Source organism: Tetrao urogallus (assembly GCF_951394365.1).
Source record: "Tetrao urogallus genome assembly, chromosome: 1".
NCBI classification, from domain to species: domain Eukaryota; kingdom Metazoa; phylum Chordata; class Aves; order Galliformes; family Phasianidae; genus Tetrao; species Tetrao urogallus.
Genome location: NC_136813.1, coordinates 60,580,252 through 60,604,085, shown reverse-complemented (window position 1 = coordinate 60,604,085; position 23,834 = coordinate 60,580,252). Strand labels below are relative to the sequence as shown.

Genomic DNA, 23,834 nt, shown 5'->3' with positions numbered 1-23,834 from the left:
TGTTTAAGAGCTCTGCTTTCATACGTCACAAGCTAGGCAGTTAATTCCCACATATTTCAGTGCTCTACTAATCCTGAAGAAAGCTACACTTGTCTAAGCCCAAAGGGACTCGTAATCTGTGACTCCTTTTTTTCCATGGGAGTTACAAATTGATCAGACTATAGATATTCAGCCACAGCATACAAAAAAGTGCAACATACAAAGGGCCAGAAAAAGAGAAGAATGAAGAAGGAATCTTATTCTGTCACCAGTGACAACAGGAATCCCACAGGCAGGTAGAGCAGCCATTACTTCTGTTTTCTGCCCTGCCCCTATACTTTATCCTCATTGTATGGTACTTAATAGTCCCTGGGTTGCTGTGACAAAACCTTGACTACACCTTCAATTCTGACTTGGAAAAAGTGGGTCAGAATGCATGTGTAACAGATAATATGTCGTAACTACAGAAGGAATAAAAAATGCAGAACACACTTGTGCAGTATAATCCCATTAAAACCCTCTAAAACCCTAACTTTGGAATTTCCTGCTGTTATTTTAACCATACGATGGTTTTAGCATTATATTAGAAGTCTTCTGCATAATGCTCAGGTTGGGCTCAGCAAGCACAGCAGGAACTGAAATATAGGTGTCTATGTTTAGTAGCTTTGACTTCTGCTGTCCAACACTACATATGTTGGTCAGGGGAGATGCACTCCACTCCAGCAAGTGTTATATTAATATTTTTGTTGATTGTTTGCCAAAATACCCCCATCTCCCCCCTTTCTTTCAGAGCATAAAAGGAAGGTCAACAAACCTGAATGATGGTGGATTTAAGTGTTCCTGGACTCAAACTTAAATGATAAGACCTATTTTGAGCATTAAGACACATATGCATCTGCAGAGGATGGGAGTGAGGTAAAGAAAATATATGCAGCATGGGTGTTAAGAAGAGAAAAACAGTGTCTGCTTTGCTGGTTAGTATTTGGTGCCCTCTTCTGCACTCATGCATATTTTTAAAGTTCTTTACAACTAGAGAGGAGCATCTGTCTGTCGTTCACTTGTACATAGTTGTGCTTTGCTCATAGGTGCAAGGGGTCATCCTAGCAGATGTCAGCCATCATGGGGATGGGAAAAGTAGAATCTCTTTTAGGTGAGAGGAATGAATTCGTTAATATTGTTGAGATGGAGAGGCTGTGAATAGAAATTTAAAAATATTTAACTGAGATTTCTTTTATGATGTCTAAATTATTATATTAATAAAAGTAAATGGTATTTTGACTGTGACTGAATAAGAAACATACCATGTATATGCGGTATATAATCAGTTTAATCACATGCTGAATCCAGGACAATCTCATCCCAACATGTTGTGAAATTACGAATAACATATAGCGCACACAATTCTTCACAGTAATTTAAATGTCACTTTGCTAAATGAACTTGAAGACAGATTTGCACTTCTTGAATGTGGAATCATTTTAATATTAATTTCTATTTTTTCCATTACTGAAAGATAATGTTATGCTAGAATTTCACATACTTAAATCCAAAAGGCTCACTTATTCTGCTCTCAGCTTTTGAATTTCAAAAGTACCAAATCAATGGGAAAGCTTGCTAACTACCTTTATTTTTTCACCATGATGCAGAAAGCTTTGCAAACATCTCACAGCAGTGCTCTACCAGTGTGCCACAGTTTGCGCAGCTTTTGCTTTCTATACAAGTATTATTTTGAAGAGAGATGATATAAAGATAATCATCATGTCAGGTCATATCTCCTCTGCTGAGAACTGAAGAGAGCAATATTTAAACCGTAGATGTTATGAACAGAACAAGACTCAGCTCCCAGTTTATCAGTACACCTGAGCCCCTAACAGGGGGCAGGGGTGCTCAGAAACATTGTCTGAGCAAGAAGCAGAGGAATGTGGTCTGGTTTTACTCTTACAGGTACGCCTGCATTCCTTCTTACTGATGGTTGACTTCATGAGAAGAAATCCATCTGACATTTTAAAATTTACTTCCTTGGATACATGGGTTTGAGCAGCTGCTGCTAACCTCCCCTACAGTTTTGAAGCCAGTTTGTTTTCAGTCAGGCTAAACCTTAGAGCCAAAACTGTCAAACTTGGGTGACTACATTCCGCATAGAGACAGCAAAGCCTGATTCTTGAGGATGAAAAACATGCAGAGTTTGCATCCACTCAGCATCTCCTAAACTCAGGCTGTCCATTTCAGTGAATAAAAAATGCATTCAGTACCCCAAACATAGATTTCCATTAGAAAAGGCTGGCTAGTGTTTTTTGTTTACTTTGGCAATGAACTGCCAGACTTACTGACCTGTTCTGCAAACTGAAACTTTCTTTTTTGTCTTTTTTTTTCTTTTCACTCTGGGAAAGGAATGGTATGTGTTCAAAGTCATTGCTAGTGTATGTATGCCAGAGGATAGGTAGAGTGGGGAATGCTTACAGCACTTTGTTCTTTGTAATGTGTCATACTTCTACATCATGTGGAGCTGACCTTCCAGCAAAAGGACTAGTCAGAAGGTCACTGAAATATGGAGTTGCCCTTTGCTTGTATTTGGATAACTCTGATGGATAAAACATTGTTCAGCATTATTCAGGAATGACATCAAATGTTCTGCCTCCATACACACACACACACACACACACACATACACACAAAAAAAAAGCAGTCTAGACTGAGAGGAGGCTTTTGACATCCTGGGTTTGTTCTCAATTTTACTAAAAATAAATAAATAAATAAATACCACAGTGAATTCATTATTAATGAAGGCATTTAAAAATGCTAAGCCAAAGCTGCAGTTAGAACTCAAACAACAACAAAGTACCAGTGGAAAGAAGGACATTTGCCTACTTTTACCACCCGACCTGCAGCTTTTGAAGGTGATTAACTATTGTATGCTCTAATATTAAAAGGATTTTTAAAAGTCATTTTATTGAGAAGATTTCTGATTTAAAGAGGTGCTTCAGAAAGTAATCAGCTGTTTTACTATCCAGTTGAGATAGCTATTTCTCTTTCATGTAAGCTCAAGTAATATTCATATCGGTATAAGCAATGTTATGGCATACAATCTCAGAATAAACTGTGTGGAAAGCAGCTTCTAACATCGCATCATCTACATAGTAAAAATATACACCACAAATAGAACATACAAAGAGAACAAACATATCACAAGTAAACTCCCTGGGAGAAACAAGCTTTATCACTACATCATAATCATGTTCCTCTAACCTAATATAACTAAAATAACTCTGATGAGTCAGTTAAGAAGATGATTAGAGAATGAAAACACTTTGGATGTCTTCTTCAGTGTCGCACTCTCTGAACTCCAGATCAACTGTCTTGGCCTTAAAGCTGCTTGCCCACTGTCAGGGTGCATCAACTAAAAGGAGCAGAAGGACTTGAATCAGAAGTCATTTCTTTAAAGAGGAGTTGCTGGCAGTAGGTGAATTTCAGAGGAGCTGGACTTGCTCTGCACCCATTTGTTTATCGAGGCATCTTTTAATTGAGTCCACCCTTACAGATTTAAGAAGCCTGAAAACAAGGTTCTGAAAAAGCCCTGTTTTATCTCTAACCATCACCTAACACAACAAGCAGCTAGCGACTTCCTCAATTCAGAGATCCTGAGGAAGCCACTCCAATCTACTAAGCTGGCTCAGCATCAAGCCATCAAAACACCATCAGCTATACTGTAAAACTGCACTGCTAGAATAGCTCCTGGCACAGTTTTGGTCTGTGCCAACAAGGCCTTTGCCAAGCATAGTTCAAGAATTAGCACAGCACTGGCAGATGTTTTCTGCAGATGTTTTGGATGTGGTGGCTCTTTGCTGAACAGTGGAGACTCTACACAGTTGTAAGCCACTTTGTGACAGTTAGCCTCAGCACCAGAAAAGTCATGGGATGTTTGGCAACCACTGCCTACAAAGTTGGATTCGATGATCCTTATGGGGCCCTTCTAACTGAGATTATTCTGCGATTCTCTGATTCTGTACCACTGCTTAAGGATCTGCCAACTGAAGGTCTGCTTGGACTTTGCAGAAATTCAGGGTCAGGTGTGAGAAGATGTTCACCAAAGGTCTGGAGACACTGAGAAGGTGGATGCAAGTCACACCATATTCCTTGCTCTAAGACAGCCAGGGGACTTTGACATGCCCCTGGAGAACAATTCCAGGGTGCTGGTGTTATTCTGAATTATTTATTGACGAAAGTAATGTAAGAGGTTTTGGGTTTTTGTTTTTTTTTTTTTGGTGGCTTCCAGAATTGCAAGTGAAATCACCATGGAGCATGGGTTTGCAGGCAATATGGAAAACGAAAGGATCTTCCCATCAAGGTGCTCATTTCAGTAGTTGCAATATCCTGCTGCTGTCTCAACTTCAGCTAAAGAAATATATGTTTGATAACAAGCATACACTGTGGCCCAAAGAAAATAGAATTATGTGCATTAGTGCTAAGCAATAAACCTCCTGGATTCCTTGTATTTAATTAATCATTGCATAGGGAATTTTTTATTTTAACATCAAGCTACTCCTTAACTATTAGAGCTCGATCTCTGGAGAGAAATATCACTAATTATCATAATTACCTTATAGTTCAGCTTCTGGAAATTTTGTATTATACATTTAACTTTTGGCATTATAAAATGTGAAGTGCAAAGTACACTTGATGTGCCTTTCTGGACAACTTAACACTAATACAGTCTACTTCTTTGCTTTGCACAATTTTTGTACTTCTAACATGGAATTACACAAACCCTACTCAATCTTCTCTGTTACCAGACGAAGGAAAAACATGTGTTTGTTTCAAAAACACATACTTTAAATCATTCCTTTTGTATGGTAAACATCATCCCAAAACTGTATTCTCCATTTTAAGAAAAAATCCCAATGAAATTCCTTTGTCATCATTAACGTGTAATTTGGTGAACTCTTTTTTCAGTGCTGATCTACAAGAACATCTCAAACAAAAATCTTCTGTCTACAGAAACTTGGCTGATTTTCTCATTGTTTATTTTTGAGAGGTAGGAGATATTTCTCTCTCAGTGGCACTGCCATACCAAGACTGCTCCCAGAAATAATAAGGTATTACACGCTTTCCAAGTAATAATGAGTTCTCTGCAACTGCTTAGTGATAGCCTATTTGGCGAATGAAATATTCAATAAATTCATTTTATGAGTATACTCATTTTCTTACGTTTCTTTCATAAGTTTTTCCAGATATTTACTTGAGGAAAGATAAGAAAAAATAATTGTTCAACATTTTAAGATAATTCTGCCACTTGGATTGCATTTCTGAATTAAATATAATTCCTCTGTATTTTGTACTTATGACATTAAAAGTTTTGAAACTCTGATTAAGCAACCAACTATGCATTCAAGAAGTTGTTTCCATGCATTTGTGAAGAAGAGATTTTCCTCTAAGTCTCATTTACTGTGTACTCATTATCTGTGTTTTAGATACACAGTAAATCTATACCCACTTTTTATCTTCTACCTATATGTTCTAATCCTTTGTAGTTTCCTTTCTTGCCATAGGCATCCATGCTATCATCATCTCCATCCATATTTTGGAGTTGTCACTTAAGAGAAAGCCTACTTTGTTAACTTCCTGTTATACTTTATTCAGACCCGATTCTTTTCTTTGTGTCTATTCAACTTCATTTCTTTCAACAACAAATGCTTTAAATATTAACTAAAAGACAGAAATCCTCATTGTTTTGTGTTGGAATTACTTGTAACGTACTATGTATGTCACTGCAATAGAATAAATCTAAAAAACAGATTTTGATCTAAATCAAGAAAATCTACCCTTAATAATACCATGACAGTTTGTTATTATAGAGTGAGAATATTGCTGTGTCACAAAAGATTCTAGATTTTTCTGAAGACAAATAAAACAGTAGTATTAAAAATAAGAGATGGAATATGGAAAAAGGTTCAAGAATTTGGATTCACTTTCAGCTACCCAAAACACCCAAAATATTCCAACAATCTCGTACTCATAAAATCTGAAGTATAAATGAAAGTTTAAGGAGAAGTTATTTAGGAAAGGTGAATCATCTTCTTAAAAAGCTGATTTTGATTCTTTAAAAACATTTGACTTCCATCTGATATAAATTAAGAAACAAGCACAGAATAGGTATAAAAGAGAGGATATTAATTTCAATTTTTATTCTTTTATTTGATTCATGGTTATAATCTTACTTGGGTTAGAATAAGCGAGCATTGAATGTGTTGGTGTAAACAGCACATTTTTTAGTGGGATGTTTTCCAGAAAATTATAGAAAATAGTATTCCAAATAAGACCATGAGTGCTGAACTTCTCTTCACACATTTGAAGCAACCTCAGTTTGTGTGGTTCTCTTCTGAACTTTCCATTCTAAGTGTGTCTCCTAGGTCTTAATTGTATTATCTTAATGAAGAAATGTGCTTGTACTTTAAAATACTTTATCTAACTAATGGTAACACAGACAGAAAATGATTTGAAAATAAGCAATTCAAATAAAATGGATCAATTTTCAAATGTCAACCACTTCACTATTTTTACTCATTTTGATTGTATAACTTGACTGCTAATGCTTTTAACCATATATGGAAGATAAGACAGATTAGGCACATTGAGTATGAAATCCTGAATCCTTTTAGAAGTCATTTGTGAAAAGACACAGAAGATCTGATGATACAGGTAAATGCAATGAATCCAAAGCACATCTTGAAAAATGAAACAGTGTCTTCTAACGCCATGCATGTAAACTAGTTTAAGCAACTCTACTGAGCTCATCAATGAGATCACCATTGTCTACAGAATCATAGAATCACAAGGTTGGAAACGACCTACAAGATTATCTAGTCCAACCATCCTCCTATCACCATTATTACCCTCTAAGCTACTAAACCATATCTTGTAGCTCCTCATTCAGACGTGTCTTGAACACTGCCAGGGACGGCGACTCCACCACCTCTCTGAGCAGCCATTCCAGTGCCTGACCACCCTCTGAGAGAAAAAGCTTTTCCTTATGTGTAACCTAAACCTCCTCTGGTACAACCTGTGGCCATTTCCTCGGGTCCTGTTTGTTGCCTGGGAGAAGAGCCAAACCCCTCCTCATCACAGCATCCTTTCAGGAAGTTGTAGAGCGTGATGAGGTCTGCCCTGAGCCTCCTCTTCTCCAGACTAAACAGATAATGATGTGATGAATATTTAAGTGACAGGTGAAACACATTTTTTCCCCTTGAATAAGGTTAAAGATTCTGAAAATATTTTCAAATTTACAGCTGATAATTCTTAAACCTTCTGGGCTAATAGTGCTGTCACATCTTGCAGTGTATGCAACCTGAAAATGTAACTCAAAGATAACAGAAAAAGTTATGGTAACAAAAAATGAAAGGTACTGTAAGGAAAGCTATTCTCTGGTGGCATTTTGACACAGTAATAATAGCATCAGCTCTGACTAGAGAGCACTAAGAAAAACAAAGTTTTGAAACTATACGGTATGTTCATATATGAGATAAATTAATAACTCTTTTTCGAGAGGAAGAAAAATTAGAAAAGGAAGAAAAAGAGGAAGAAGAATAAGTTAAATGTTATATCTCTAAAAACGCTACAGCTTAACACATCGGTTTTCCAGTCTTTAGATCTGCGAATCTGCTAACTTCTTTCAGCAGAAGAGTGTAAAAACCCCTCTCAGTAAACCTCCACAAATAATTAAGGTAACAATTAAACTATGCATCACTTGCAGAAATTTTCTAAGTCAATGTGGCAAAACTGCATTTTGTTTTCCCAAGTCCGGTCTTCACTTTGAGGCTCCCTGCTTGAAAGTTACCAAAAGACGTTCAAAAAGTGACCAGAGCACTATCCTGATGTAGAAATACTTTACCAAATAATTCCTTATTTTACACCATACTCTCCAGTGTATTGCCCACTGAAAGAAATAGAACTGGGACAAAGCCCATCACCGGAGAGTTTTCTAATTTTTAAGTTAAGCTCAGAATTTCTAAACCCCAGCAAAAACTCCTGATGAAACCCCTGTTAGTTTCCATTTGGTTTTTTGTTTTTGTTGTCGTTTGTTTGTTTAAGTCTATCCAGAAAACCAGCACTCACAGTCCATTTAATGGGGGACAGTGATGTCCTCTCCCAGGAGATATTTAACAAGCTTTTTCATGTTGCTTTGCCTTTTACCTAAGTAAACTGAAATGGTTAAATCTGATTTATTTTAACCATATTTTATATTTCAGTACAGTTTGACCTTTGCATGTAACTTATTATAAATGACTGGGTAGGCTTGACCAAAGAGACAAAATGTCTGGTATCCTTTAAAATAAGCTGAAGCCTACTTACCTCTGCAAGGTTCAGGATAATTTGCTGCCAGCCAACCATGTTCAGTCGGGTTTTGACAGCTCATTATAAATGGCACGTGAGATATGTCATCAACATGTAAGTAAATCAGCCAGTTTGTGACTATGCCCACAGAAGTTGCAGAGTCCTTTCTCTTTCCCCCAAGCTCTTGCAAACTTTCTCTCCCATTCTGCCTCCTGTTTTGTAAGAGAACTATCATAATCTGAGAAATACATTTGCTGCAGATGTTCAGATTTAGGCCAATATACGTATTAGACTATCATGTGTAAGGAGATGATGATTCATGCAGTTCCTACTGATACTTATAATCATCTCAAATGCACATGCTATTTTATGGGTTAGCTCCTGACTGCACCATTTGCCCTCTTAAGTTGAAATCCCCAAGCAACTTTAGTAGACAGTGGCTGTTAGTTTCTCAAGGCTAGTGTACAATGCCTGGAGGCCCACCTATTAAATGCCAGCCCCACTCATGAAGAGCAGAGCACTGCTTCAGGCTAGCTCTTGCACACGTGTGAATGCTGAAGAAGCTTCCTCTGCTTGCTTCCCCCTTCAGACCTACGCAAAGAAGGTTACTGCAGACAAAGCTCTTGTGTGGGACTAATACAGGAAGCATCTTTTTCAGGTGTTCTGCTGGCTGGTTCATCATCTGCTGGCACCCATATCACAGACTGCAGGTAGTGCCTCATTGCTGTAATAACAGAGAAGCCAAAAACAAGCCAGCAGTTCCTTTGAGGAACACCTGTGGAGGACATCTGTATTAAGTTAGACACGTGTTTTTGCTGGACATTTTATAGCCTTCACATTACATAAAACATTATATTCTACCTGAAACACTGTAACAGGTACAAAAAAAACATTTATTCTCTTACTTAGTTGTCTAGCATAAAGGAAAGCTAATGACACCAATGTCATTAACTGGATTCAATACAGACACATAAACTGATATTTTCTGGGAAGAAAACTACAGCAGAAAACTGACCAGATTATCTTCTTCATTATTTGAATATAGTGGTCCGAATGTAGCAGCAGTACTTGGTGCTTTTTTTCTTCTTTAATCCAGATTCAGCTTTCAGGTGAATACAGTCTCTTGCCAGATTAGTTTGTGGCCAAGGTGATGATGTCCTCAACAACCTGACCTCCTTGGCAGGGCTAACAGCGTGTAGAAGCACGGTGCTCCATGAGATAGCCTGTGGGCACCAACTGCTGCTCTGCACCTGCACCCTGCATGAATTTCAATTCAGCAGGAAAAATGTGAAGCTGTGGGAAGACAAATCCCAGCCTTAAAATCAAGATGGCACTTGCAGTCTGACAAAGACGTATATGGAGTTCACAACCTCAAATAGCATCCATAAACCATATACAGCTGAATTGCTGGCATCGTCCCAGGAGGGAACACTGTAAGATGCATTTTCTGGTTATCTGGTGAGGTAGGCAGGACTTACAGTGTCTACTCCCTATCCATAGAAGAATCTTGGGAAGTATGTACAATTTGAGAAATTACTGTTTTCTTCCATTTATTCTGAATACGTGCACACAGAAAATATGTACTTAGAAAAATCAGTAATGGAAAGTTACTGAGAAGGCTCAGTAGTGGGAATAACAATACATTTCTATGTGACTAAGAGATAAAACTACTATGTCTATGGATGAAAGAGATTATTTATATTTCTGGTTCTATTTCGGGCTGCTCCATCCAACATCATAGCTCAGGGAAAGTCTAACCAGAGCTGATGCGATCCAAGCAAGGTCACTCAATCTCTAGGCCAGTGTAAGGCTTCCTTTATTCAGCAGTACAGACATAACTTATGGATCTAATGTCAGCTCTGACCCTAAGCTGCTTCTAGAATCAGTAGTGACATTTGTCTAAAAGCTCTGATGCAAGCCTTAGTTGAAAGCACAGCTCTAAGTGATTCTAATATTGAAAGACTGAATCAGCAACAGTGATAAACATATGGAAGCAAAGCTTATGGTAGACAAATGACAAAGACATTACAGAGTCTAAAAGCGCTTGCCAACTAAAAATAGGCCCAGACACTGTATTTGGATCTCTTTGGGCTGATTCTGGCATCCATGTGGAATAAAACTGTCTTCAAATGCCTCCAAATTACATCCATACAAATTCTCCTACTTTCTGAGAACTGTTTGCAGATTCAATGGGGGTTACTCAAGCACATAAATTATGGTAGAGCTGGAACACAGCGATGCAGAAAGGAATGCTCCCCAAAAAGCTTTGCAGTGCTCAAAGATAGACATAAGCCGTGAAGGGAAAAATATATAAAAAGAATACTACCACTTGGACTTTGAAGAAAAGATGAAACAGATGTGGAGCTGTGATACAAACTGTGATGAAGTCAGTGGGATTAGGGCAGAATCTTTTTTGATGAAGAAGGAATGCTGTGCAAAGGAACAAACCAGAGGCACAGAATTACAAGAAATAATCTCTGGTGATGTCATACTTACTGCTTCTGTGCTCACTGCAAAGCATTCTTGCAATAAAATGAAATGTGATCCAACTGTATTTGGTGTTTTCATGTAAATTTTATTTTTATATTCAATAAATACTATTGGAATAGTGACTCTTGAAACCTCTCACAACAGGCTTGATTGACAGCTCCTTAAGTGCTGTGTCTTTTATAGCATAACGTAATTGACAACCCTTAGGTAGCTGGCACATGCTGTCTACAAATTGGAGTGTGATCAGTCTGCATTTGAAGAAATCTAGGTACAATGAAGTAGTTGCTCTTATTATTCATTTTTAAAAGTAAAATTAATGTGTTTTCATTTAAGAAAGCATGATTTCTGAATATATCAGCTTTAAGCCTTTCAATAGTGATGAAAAAGATTAATGCAAAACAATTTCATTGTCAAAAAGCACACAGATGCCATAAAATATTGGGAAATTACTTAACTGGAACAGAACTAAAATACTGCTGAATTATCTGCATTTTTAACATGCATTTTGTTGTGGGGTTTTTTTGTTTTTTTGTTTTTTCTCCAAACATATCAATTATCTTCTGAAACATGAGGATTTCTGTCAAGCCACGGTTCTCCTCTCCAGTGCTCTCCGTAGCCAAAACTCAAGCCATTGCTGAATTCCAAGTGACCAGACCTGGATTTTTCTAAACTTCCAAGGAGAAGTCAGAAGTTGCCACTGGTAAAGATCCAAGTTGATGCTTTGCCAGCACCCTCTGTCACCCAACTGCTTGGTCTCTGGACAAGCCAAAGTACTCATTGACTAAGGAAGAAAAGAACAGGTGAAAGAATAAAAAATTTTTTCTAAGAACTTCAGAAATCGAAAGCAAATCTACTTTTTTATTTCAGTGCAGCAGAAGTGAAAACAGTAACATAGTCAGACATCTCTTCAGAAGCACATTTAGATTACAGGATCCCAAAAAGTCTTATTTCTCCTACGACTATTTCTTTGGTCTTCTAAATCATAGAGTCCCTTACTTTCTGTCACAGGCTACCTTGCTTCACGCATAACAGCATCCTCAAATTACTTTCTTGCCCACATTATCCAGTCCCAAAACAAAATTAGCTAATGTTGTGCAAGCAGCAGTTACCAGTTGCATGATTGTAAGAGTACAATCAATCAGTATGATAAAGTTCACTACTTGAACAAATTCCCAGAGTTGAGCATTGCCCATCCAGGCTCAGAAAGACATTCCTGACACAAAGAGACTAAAGATTCACAGAGGGCTTAGCAAAACATCAGCATAGTTTGCATGGATTAGGTAAGCATCTACAATATGTCAACTAAATATAGAGATAGATAGAGAAACCCTTTGGAATTAGTCTTGGGTAAGTAGATTAAACATGGTTTTCTTGCATTTCTCCTAAGCTCTGTCTTAATAAACTTGACAGAGGGCTGGGAATGCAGGAGTTGAGCACGTAAGTAACTTCCACAACTTCATTTTTATCTTCCATTGGCTGGTGCTGAGTTGATTTTGAGCCGGTAAACACAAACTCATGTCATCCGATTAGGAGTGGCAAGCCTTATATCAGAAGGAATCCTTCTGGAACACAAGCCATGCCCACCTCAAAAGTCCATTTCCTTCAAAATACCGCAAGCAATAACCAATAATTACCTTTACCAGTGACCTGGACTTCTGGAGAAGTGTCTTCCACAAATAAAAAGTTCAGGTAAGCTCCTTGGCAGCAGTGGGATGGTTGGAAAAATACCTGACTCAAGGATTTCAAAGCAATTTCTGCAAAAGTTTCTTATACTGAAGGTGCAGTTTCTAAGGTTTGACCAGTCAAAAGAAACACAACACAGTCCTTGTCATTAAACACTTGACTCTGCATACACTGAGGTCTCTTCATCTAATGAATTGTTTTTCATTTGTGAGAACAATTTTACAACCTCAGACTAAAACAATGACTAATATCTAGACTCTCCTGTGCTTGAAAGCGTGTTTTTTACTTGGACTGCAGTAGTATTTGGTTTTATTTCCCCATAGGCATAGGAGTAGGTGGACTTAAGGTAAGGAGGGAGCTGGATTGACATCAACTAGCTACAAAGTACAGGTAGCCAATACTGTATAGGCGTCAGTGCTCTTTGGATTTTACTGACAATTAATTGCATGTAGAGAATTAAAGCAGTTCACTTCAGTGGTGTTTTGCTTCTAGGCAGCTGGCAGAGAGGTGATGATTATTTAGCTAGGTGAGGACTGAGGAATTTCTCCATCCCCAAGCAGAGCCAAGAAAGGGGGCAACAGGTAGCAGATGAGACTTGCTATGAACCTTCAAAAGGCTGCACTACTCTACCCTTCAGATCCTTCAGGGGATCAAGTAGGATTGTGACCCCAACCCAACTTCATTTTAGTCTCATTTGGAGAAACAGCTGCTTACCAAGTGCAATCCATATACACTGTGTGAATGAGAGCTGGCTGCTGTTCCCAGTGCTTGGTCAGCTGTGCATGGAAGAGAGCCATTTCACTGCTTCCCTTTGGTTCAGTATCCATAGTAGTTGCTTATACATATCCATGTCAATAAAAATACTGAAGTTGTCATTTTCATGGCTGGTGACCTAGGGAATAAATACACCTTCCCAGTTGGTTTCTCCTTGACCTCCCTGCATGAGCAATTTCCCTTGCCCACTGCCAGTTTTCTTATACTCTCTTTTAAATCCCTGGGAAGAAATCATACTTACAATCGAGTAGGAGGATGCAAAAGCTGACAGCGGATATGAAAAAACAAACCTGGAAAAGCTGGGATTTGCTTCCAGAACACCCTCTCAAATAGTAAGTGCGAAAGTCTAGAAAATAACTTTTTTTTTTTTTTTTTTTTTTTTAATAAGGATTTTAATTCATTTCCACTTTCCCTGTGGCATAAAACACAACCACCAAAATCCAATCGCTCGGAGGTGCATACATATGTACCCCATGGATATGTTGAAATAAAACCTTTGGCTATAGTTTCCATGAGCAGTAGGGTTGCACCAGACCTGCTACAACTTTCAGCACCGCCTGCTCCACCAGGAATCTGATGATGTCCATCTCACGGAACACGTGCACCCGCTGCCTGCCATTGACCCAGTCACAACCTTAAGGGTTAAACGAACCATAAACCATTTCCTAACCCCCAGCTGCCCCTCCCCTGACAGCTCCATACTGTTCCCTCGGGCCCTGTCGCTGTCACAGAGAGCAGAACCCAGAGCCAAGCACACTTCAGCCGCTCCACATTCACACAACAAGCACCGCACACCCGAAGCCCCACCCCCCATCTTCCTCTCAGCGCTCCTCAGCACCGCCCGCTCACGGCGCGAAACAGCGCGCAGGCGCAGCCCCGCCTCATCCTTCCCGCCAATCGCCGGCTCTGGGGCCTACTGTGGGCTGCGGCGCACCGGGCCGTCCTGTCTCCCGGCGGCCGGTATGGCGGCGGGGCACGTGTTGCGACTGGGCGGCCGATGGAGCTTGGCGTCGGGCGGGCCCAGCGCCCAGGTGAGAGCAGCCCGGGCACTGCGTGGCGGCCGAAGGGGAGCGGGAAGCCTGAGCTGCGCGGGATCCTGCGTGCGTTCGCCCCGCTGAGAGGGCTCGGGAGCTGCAGGGGTTGGTTGCAGTGCAGCCGCTTCCGCAGGGCTGCGTTTGTTTTTCGTTGTGAAGTTAAAAGTGCAGGGGAGGCTTGGTGTAGCGTGTGTGGGGACAGAAGTAGCAGGGCTGGGCTGTAGCCCACAGCCATCCACAAAAACAGAGCAGTGTGAGAGTTGCGGGTAATTAACAAACGACATTACGTTTGGTAAGCGGATGAGTGGTTATGGAATCTCCGAATCCCCGCAGTGTGGAGGAAATTGCTCTCCAGAAATGAGGTTGCTCCTGTTTGAGCGGAACCAACCACCTGTTCTGGTAGATGCTGGCTTTCAGCTGCTGTCAGTGCAGCGGGCAGCTGTGGTGTTGCAGCACTGTTGGATATATGCATTCCAGCAGTGGCCAACAAATTTGTTCAAAGGCAGTCTGCTAACAGTCCCAAGCGACAAACTGTGTGAGCTGAGGATCTGTTTGGTGACTGAACGAAACCCCTGAGTAGCAAGAAAGAGATGCAGTAAGTAAATAAGAGGTAATGCTGGAGGGAGCAATTGGAACTATTTAATACTGCTGAATTGCGAATGAGCTTTATGTATTAGGAATGAAGGCCTGGGTGGTTCCTTGTGCAGCAGGCAGAAAAAAACACTGAAGTTGCCCAAGGACTGAGAAAAAAGCTGAAAAAGTCCTAGTGCTTGATCATAGTGCATAGAGTATTTGGAGGAGTTTGCTTGGTTTTGGTTATCCTACGTCACAGTTATGACTGACAGCGGTGTGGCATTTCTGGGCAGGCACCTGTGAGCTGAGAAATAGTCTTGAAGAAGTGACTGTAGAAGACAGGGCTGGAAGGGGTCTTCACTGATGACCCGTCTAATTCTCTCTGCCAAAGGTGGGATCTGTACCTGAGCTCACAGCTATAAACTTATCATCCTGTTTGCAAATATCTGACCTAACGGGTGCAAAAGGAGCTAAGGAGACATGGGGCACAGGCAGTTTGAAAGATTCTTATGCTGTTAATCTAAAGAACAGTTTGATGAGGATGTTCAGAGTGTGAAGCATTTACGTGAGTACAGAAAGCACCTCATGGAACTCAAGAAAATTGCAGTGAACACTATCAAGAATCTATACTGAAAAATGGTCTTACTTTGTTTCTATCATTCCTGTTGTGGTTGTGTAGGTTTTTTTTTTTCTTAGTAGAAGAGTTCAGAATACCATGTGGGCTCTTGCTTTTGATCGGGTCTGGTATTGTGTATGAATTTCTGTGGTTCGTGTATGTACTCATATCAGAAATATGATACCACTTTGTCCTGCCAGCAGAGAACGTAAAACCAGAATGGGTGACTTATGTGTGTATTAAGAACAAACCTCCAGCACGGTCTGGCTTCAAGAAATGGCTGGGCACGAAGCAGACATTGGTTGTAGCGCTGTGGATGTTAGGCTGCTTATCAAACTGTGCTTGAGAAATGGTTTGTCATAGCATACTGGCCTCAGTATTTTGGGAGATTTTGTAGCTGCATGCTAAGAATGGAGTAGCTTTCTGTGCAGTTGCTAGCCGAGATAGAGTTGAAAAGCCTACTGGTATTTTATAGTTTATACCTGAAATCCGCTAGATCTAAATCTTTGCCCCCATTACGCAGGTTTGATATTTACCCTGTATCTCTACATTTATTTTATACATATATTTTAATAATACATATTATATAAATATATATAAATTATCTCTCTATATATAAATATATAAATACAAATACATTTATTTTATAATATACAGTACAAGCAAAGCCTAATACATAGATTTGGTCAAATAAGCAAAAGAAGTAGATTCTGTGGGTGGGAGAGATGTGGTTTTAGTTACCTTGAAGAGAGAATTCAATTAGGGAGAAGTTTCTTCTGATTAAATACTTTGGCAAGTCTTCTATTAAAGTAATATAAAATTACTTCAGCGTGTTTAATGATATCTTGTGATACTTCCTGATGTGTTTCACAAAATGCTTATTAAAACACAAACCTGATACTGATTTATCTATTTAATTTGTAGGCCAACTGGAATCTGAGACTTTGTAAATGTCATTTAACTAAATGAATTAAAACACTTTGTAAAATATCACACTTGATAGCAAAAAGCTCACATACCCATTCTGTATGATAACTACATATTGCATGCTTTGTTTTGTGCAAGACTGACTGAAGGACTGCTGTTTGCATCTTGCTTGACTATGCGACCAGTAGCTGGAGCAGTGGACACAGGGCAGCTCTATTCCTGCATGCTGTTGTGGTTATACAGCTCTAACTGTGCATCTGTCAAACCCCAAGACATTTATCCTCGTGTTCAGATGGAATCTCCTGTGTTCCGGTTTCTGCCCGTTGTCCCTTGTTTGGTTGCTGGGCACCACAAGGTAGAGTCTGGCCCCATCCACTTGGTACCTGCCCTTTAGATATTTATAAGCGTCAGTAAGATGCCTTCTATCCTGGGTCTCTCAGCCATTCCTCATAAGGCAGATGCTCTAAGCCTCTGATCATCTTTGTAGCCCTTTTTTCTTTGCCCTTAACATAGAATCATGGAATCACTCAGGTTGGAAAAGACCTTAAAGATCATGGAGTCCAACCACAAGCTAACCATCCTACCCTAACTCTAACAACCCTCCACTAAATCATGTCCCTGAGCGCCACATCCAAACAGTTTTTAAATACATCCAGGGATGGTGACTCAACCATCTCCCTGAGGAGCCAATTCCAGTGCTTCACAACCCTTTCTGTACAGAAGTGTTTCCTGATATCCAACCTAAATTTACCCTGGCTCAACGTAAGGCCATTTCCCCTCGTCCTGTCACCAGTGAGAAGAGACCAGCTCTGCTTTTGCTGTAAGGACCTTTCAGATACTGGAAGAGAGCAATAAGGTCTCCCCTCAGCCTCCTCATCCTCACGCTAAACAGCTCCAGTTCCTTCAGTCTCTCCTCATGGGGCATATTCTCCAAGCCCCTCATCAGCCTTGTTGCTCTTCTTTGGACCTGCTCCAGCACCTCAATGTTCTTTCTGTACTGAGCTGCCCAAAACCGAATGCAGTACTCGAGGTGAGGCCTCACCAGTGCCAAGTCCAGGGGCAGGATGACTTCCCTAGTCCTGCTCACCACACTCACCAGTGAAGCCAAATTCATGGGACAGTAGTTAAAAAAACAACAAACAAACAAAGCCCCCTGGAAATAAAAACAAACGAACAACAACTCCTGGTTACATCTCTTAGGGTGATCAATTTGGAGTTGTCTGAAAATTGTTTTTTATTGTGGATTTTTTTTTTTTGGAAGCAGATTTTACATAAGCTGATTTTTCTATATGTTTACTGTCTCCCAGGAAAATAGGGATTTGTGAAACTGTCTGAATGCTGGGTTGTTTGGGGAGAAGTTGATCAGGAGGTGTGTCCAAAAGTAAAGGTTTTCCATTCTCTCCTACTCTGCTAGAACTGCCTACTATTTCAGGAGTACTGGCAGTAACCTATATTATTTAAAAGTGGTGAGGTTGCTGTCTGCAGTAATGCTCCATGAAATGTGTAACGAGTAAATGTAAACCTCTATAGTTTCCTCTGGAAAGTTGAGGAGTGTTTTTTTTTTTTTTTTTTTTTTTTTTATAGAAATGCCAGGAGCATCTGGTGCTACTTTGCAGTTCTTGCCTGTATTGCCCATGAAATAGTGCTCTTATCCCAGAAGAGGTTCCCAATACAATAGATACTGATTTGCATAAGAGGCTGTTTTCTAATTATGAACAGTTTGTATGTCCAGGGACTTTTGATTAGTGATGAATTGAAACTAGGGAAGAATATGAATAGCTTGAGGGAAGGAGGACAAAAATGAGAAAATTACAATAGAAATTGACAGGAATAAGATGAAAGCAGTCTTTTTAAAGAGTCCTGTTTAAAGCATAGGAGAGAGAAAGCAATTTTGGGCTGAGTAATATGGAATCATGTGTTCATTAACAAGAATTACAAGTAATTAATTACTATTACAACAAGTAAGAGGATGAATTGAATTCTTTCCTGAGGAGTGACTAGGAGAAGAGTAGGTAATATGCAGAGAAACCTTGTTGCTTTCTTAGGATGTCATCAGAGCCTTGTGGGTGGAAGATGCATATTTAAAATATTTATACATATATATGTATGCATATATATGTGGCATTGTATATGGTGCTTCTAAACCATGGAGAAAATAAGGCAACAGCACTCTGCCATGGAGCTGTTTTTAAACCTTCTGTGGCCAGTGCACATTTATGTGTGTTTATGTCTTTGTGGTTGTACCCAGGCTTGAAGATTGCTACTGTATTCATATTAGTTTTAGGAAGAAAACGTTTTAAGCTGCTTATATTAGCTTAATTTGGAATGATCAAATCAGTCAAAATGGTCAACGTGTCCAAGTTGTGATTTACAGAAGGCTGTTTCTGTGACTGAGAGGATGTTTAGTTGTTTTGGTTGCTAGGTTTATTCTGTTCCTCATAATAAGGCTACTAATTCACTTTGTTATGAGTGTTTGGGTTTTAATGTTTCATGAAAGGTAGACTGAGGCTGCAGCATCAGAAGTGGGGACAGTTTAATTACTTGCTGAAAGAAATTAAGGTAAAGAAGGGTAAAGGTAAAGAAGGTTAAGGTAAAGAAGAGTCTTCTTTCTTCCACTTCAACCACCTCCTGTTAGCTTTGGCACTCAGGAGAGCCATTTTGGGATCTCTGGCACTAGCTTAGCAGAGAGCTCCCTACTCTTTGGCAGGGCACAGAAATTTCAGTATTCTGCCAGAGCCATAGAGCTGCAGAGAACTTTGTCTCTCCAAAGCTGGCATTAACAAAATAATGCACACTACTGGCACTAAGCTGAAACTGGAACATTGCAGCCTTGTCAATGAAACTCCTGTTCCTCTGGCAGAAGGCTTAATTGAAATTAGTCATCGTAGTTTCTGATTGTCTTCATTAAAAGAAAAGCTTATCTGTCAATCTTTGTGGGAGACAAATATGTGTCCCTGGAGTTTTGATTCCTGAGCTGGAGCCATGCTTGGTAGTAGCTGCTGCTGAGAATCATCCTGCTTTGTTTCCTCATCATTACACCAGAAGCAGTGAACCCTCTGGCACTGAGCAAAGAAGGAGTAATTCATACTTTTCCAGAACATCTAGCAGTGGTTGTCACTGTGCCACAGGACACAGGGTAACCAACATGTTTCCAAAAGCTGTTAGAGGGCTGCCCTGTAGATTCTTTTCATACTTTGTTATGGAGTGCCTTTAGGTGAATGCAGAACCTGCTTATGTGCTGATAGATATATGTGCAAATGAAGACTGCATCTTTTGATCAATGCTGTGTTTTGCTTTTGCTGGATGTTCCCAGTATGTAGTACTACTTTTCTTTCCATCAGAAAAATCTGACTGAATTAAAAAAAAAAAAAAACAACAAAAAAAAACCACCAAACAAACAAACTTAAAAGGCAGGTGCAAAAATACGGATATTTTCAGTAAGAGGAAAAGTGGTTGTCCAAATTGATAGTGATGTGTGAAAATGTTCAACTTTTAGAAGGTTTTTCTGTTCTTAGGCATTAAACAATTGAAAGAAAATGGTTTTGTGACTGTAACTGCATTTGCTAGTTTATTACAGTAGTGTGAGTCCTGTTATAAGTAAGCAGTAAGCATGACTTGTTTTACTGTTGATTTTATTTAAAACTCACAATGCTAAAAATATGAAAATAAATCTCACTTGTTTTCTGTTTTTGTTAGACATTGAGGCTAATCTATACCACCACAGCTGCATGGAGGAAAAACGTAGCAACCTCAGGACCTGAAAAATACACGGAGGCATTTATTAAGAAACAAATTGAAGAGTTCGACCTAGGAAAGAGACATTTAGCCAACATGATGGGAGAGGATCCGGAAACTTTTACCCAAGAGGATATTGATGTAAGTGCGGTTGCTCTGTTGGAGAAGTAATTTACTGTAGAGTTTCAGATATTGAAAGCACTTTACTTCAGCATGAGCCCCTCAGCTCTCTGTGATTTTTAATCAAACTGTCAGAATAAGAAAGACTACTACTGTATGTTGCAAACATTGCAACTGTGACTGTGAATAGAGATTCTACTCATGCTACTGTGTGAGGTCAGACATCACAGTATAGAGCTGTGTGTACCATATCTTGCTAAAGCACAGTGGGTTCTTTTTAAAAGTACTAATGGATAATCCCCTTGATCCGAGGTTATAAGAAGCCCTGCAAAGGTTTGTGTAGCTCTTTGGAACATTTAACCACAGTTTGACCTGCTGTGTATATTTAAGTTGGGTTTTCTTGTGTGGTACTCTGGTTGCTGGTAATGCTAATTAAGTCTTATAGGATGTTTTACAAGTAACCCCCTGGTTTAGCTTAGAGATTCTAATAAAGACCTGCATCTAGGGCTCATATTAGTATCTCAAAACATATTATTTTATTGCCATTCTCTCTGACAGCTGATAGGTGGGTGGCCTCTTCTTTCTCTGTGCCATTTAACTTATGTATAGATACGCTGTCTTTCACATAAATAAATAAAAATTGACATCCAACTAGGACTTCACTTCCATCATTTCTATCTTATTTTACCACACATCGGAGGTAGTGAAGAGAAATGTCATTTGGTGACATTCTGTCGTAGGTGAAGCTGCGTGCTGCTTTTTCTGCACAGCAGCAACACTATTACTAAAGCCGTGGCAGCACAGTATATCAGTGGTGCCCCTAGGGTAGATGTTGTGTGTGTTGGAAGAGGTATTATGTGGTTTTGTTTTTTTCAGGGGAAGGGGATTGTTTTGCTCACATGGTTTTGTCACCTTTCTGTGGCAAATTCTGTTAGCATAGCTGTTTCTGTGTAAGAGGTCTTGATAGCCTGCTTTTGCCAAGGAAAAACTACACCTGTAGGTGGTGATGCAGGGTGATTTCAACTGCTTTTGACAGAGAGGCTTCAAAATGAAGTTCATAAAATTTCTCTGAGAATAGATGACAAAGTAGAAAAGAATGAAGTTTAATGGCCTGCTGAGAAGAAGGTTGAAGTGAGACTTGAGTCTCATCAGGTATCAGAAAATTCATAAGGGAAACTTGTCTTCAAGTCAGATATAGGAAATCAAGCTTTATGAGTAAGGACTTAACTACCTTAACGGTAGTTAAGGTCCTATCAACAGTGAAGATTATTAATGAAGGAGGCATTTGGATTAGTAGTAGTAGTGTGCTGCTTTACACTGGCTTTCTTGCTTTTCAGCAGGTTGCAGAATTTCCTTTCCCTGCATTTTTCTGATTTTTTTTTTCCCTACCTTTAATGATGCTTATGTTACAGGAAAGTACTTCAAGAGTATTCATGCACAAATCTGCCACTACAAAGGCCTCTCACTCTACTACAGTATCACAGAGTCTTTAGAGTTGGAAGAGACCTATAAATGTCATCTAGTCCAGCTCCCCCTACAGCGGACAGAAATACCTGCAGATAGATCAGCTTGCTCAGAGCCTGGTCCAGCCTTACCTTGAATGTCTCCAAGGATGGGGCTTCCACTACCTCTCCAGACAATTGGTGCCAGTGCCTCACCACTCGTATTATATAAAAAAAAGAGCTTATTCGTTATGAGCAATCTAAACTTCCCTTCTTCAGTTTAAAACGACTCCCCCCTTGTTCCGTCACAACAGACCCTGCTTAAGAGTCTGTACCTTTCTTTCTTATAGCCTCCCTTTAGGTACTGAAAGGCTGCTCTCAGGTCTCTCCAGAGCCGCCTTCTGCAGGTTGAGCAGCCCCAGCTCTCGCAGGCTGTCCTTGAAGGGAAGGTGTTCCATTCCTCAGATAATTTTTGTGTCCCTCGTCTGGACGCAGTCCAACAGGTCCACATCTTTCCTGTACTGAGGACTCCATATCAGGATGCAGTACGCCAGGTGAGGCCTCATCAGCACAGAGTAGAGGGATACCTCCCTCAGCCTACTGGCCACACTTCTTTTGATGCAGCCCAGGATACATTGGGCTTTCTGGACAGTGAAGGTACATTATTGGCTCATGTACAGCTTGCTGTTCACCTGTACCTCCAGGTTGTTTTTGTCAAGGCTGTGCTCCATCCCTGCATCCTCCAGCTTGTAGTGATTGCAGGGGTTGCTACAACCCATGTGCAAGACCTTACACTTGGATATATTGAACCTCATGAGGTTCACCTGGGCCCACTGCTTGTATTTGTCTAGGTCCCTCTGAATGGCATGGGACATCCCTCTGGTGTGTTGACCACACCACAAAGCTTGGTATTTTCTGCAAACTTGCTGAGGGTGCACTTGATCCACTGTCAGTGTCATTGATGAAGATCTTAAGAGCACTGCTTGCAGTACGGACCCCCAAGGGACACCACTCATCACCAATTACCAAGTAGACATGGAGCCATTCTCCACCACTCTTTTGGTACAGTCTCACAACCTATTCCTTGTCCATTGAACAGCCCACCCATCAAATCCATATTTATTCCATTTGGAAAGAAGGATGTTTGGGGCACAGTGTCAAAGGTCTTACTGAAATCTGGATAGATAATATCAGTGGCTCACTGTGGTGCTGCTCCTGATAGTTTAGTTGGTTTGCCTGAGAGGTTAAGGGTAAGTGCATTAACTTTCCTTCTCTTTAGAGTATAGAGGAAAGGCTGTCAGGCAGCAAGACTGAAAGTGGAAAATGAGCATGTATAGGTAGCAGTTTCTTCTGTATGAATCTACGGCACTGGTCGCTTGCACAAAATTAACTGAGCTCTATAATTAGTAAATGCAGTGCATGTGGCAAGTATGTGACTGCTTTGCAGACTCTATTTCTGAAAAGATGAAGAAATGAATCCGAAAGTGCAGTGTTTTGTTTAGTGATACCAAGTGTCTGTGTTGCATATTTAATTTCTTCATATTACATCAGGTGTTGGAAAATACTTAGTGTATAATAGTGTCTGCTATGCATAATTAAATTACTGTTATAAAAATATAAAAGCTGCTTAAGCACTGGCAGGAGAATTACCAAGCTTTACATTTTAAACAGTAATAATTCTTACTGATGAGTGCTTACATACCTCTATGTCTTTTACTGTTAATCAGGCTGTGCTGTGTAGTTCAAAAGTAGGCATCGTAAGATTCTGTCCTTCACTGGAGTTTTAGGTGTAGTTTAATAAAAGCTAAACCTTGTGAAGTTTTAAACCGGAAAATAAGTTGACTTACTTGTTAATCCTTCTCCTGGATGTTGTGGAAGCAGAATTGCCTCTTATTGATGCTTTTATTTAGGAATGAAAAGTTAAGCTGTGCATTACAACTTTGTTTCTGGAGGGGAAAAAAAAATATCCAGCAAATTGATGTATAACTCTGCAGAAGTCTACGAATTGCTTTTTAATTGGTGCTATAGACCTCGCTCTGAAGCTGAGATGTTTTATTCTCCTATGTGTGAATATGTGGTATGAGGTTTCTCTAATTGATTTGCTTTGCCCATTCCATTTGATGTATCATTTTT

The 23,834-nt window shown here is 39.8% G+C and overlaps 1 protein-coding gene across 1 annotated transcript in view; it reads left to right on the top strand.

The window, feature by feature from the left end:
* Window positions 1–14,216: 14,216 nt before the first annotated feature.
* The window catches only part of MRPS9 (mitochondrial ribosomal protein S9), a gene marked incomplete at its 5' end in the record, with an annotated part of 32,819 nt that continues 23,201 nt past the window's right edge, over window positions 14,217–23,834 (top strand). The window contains 2 exons of the mRNA XM_079542585.1: window positions 14,217–14,285; window positions 20,101–20,280. Coding sequence (XP_079398711.1) covers window positions 14,217–14,285; window positions 20,101–20,280 — 249 coding nt within the window. The remainder of the gene's footprint in view (window positions 14,286–20,100; window positions 20,281–23,834) is intronic.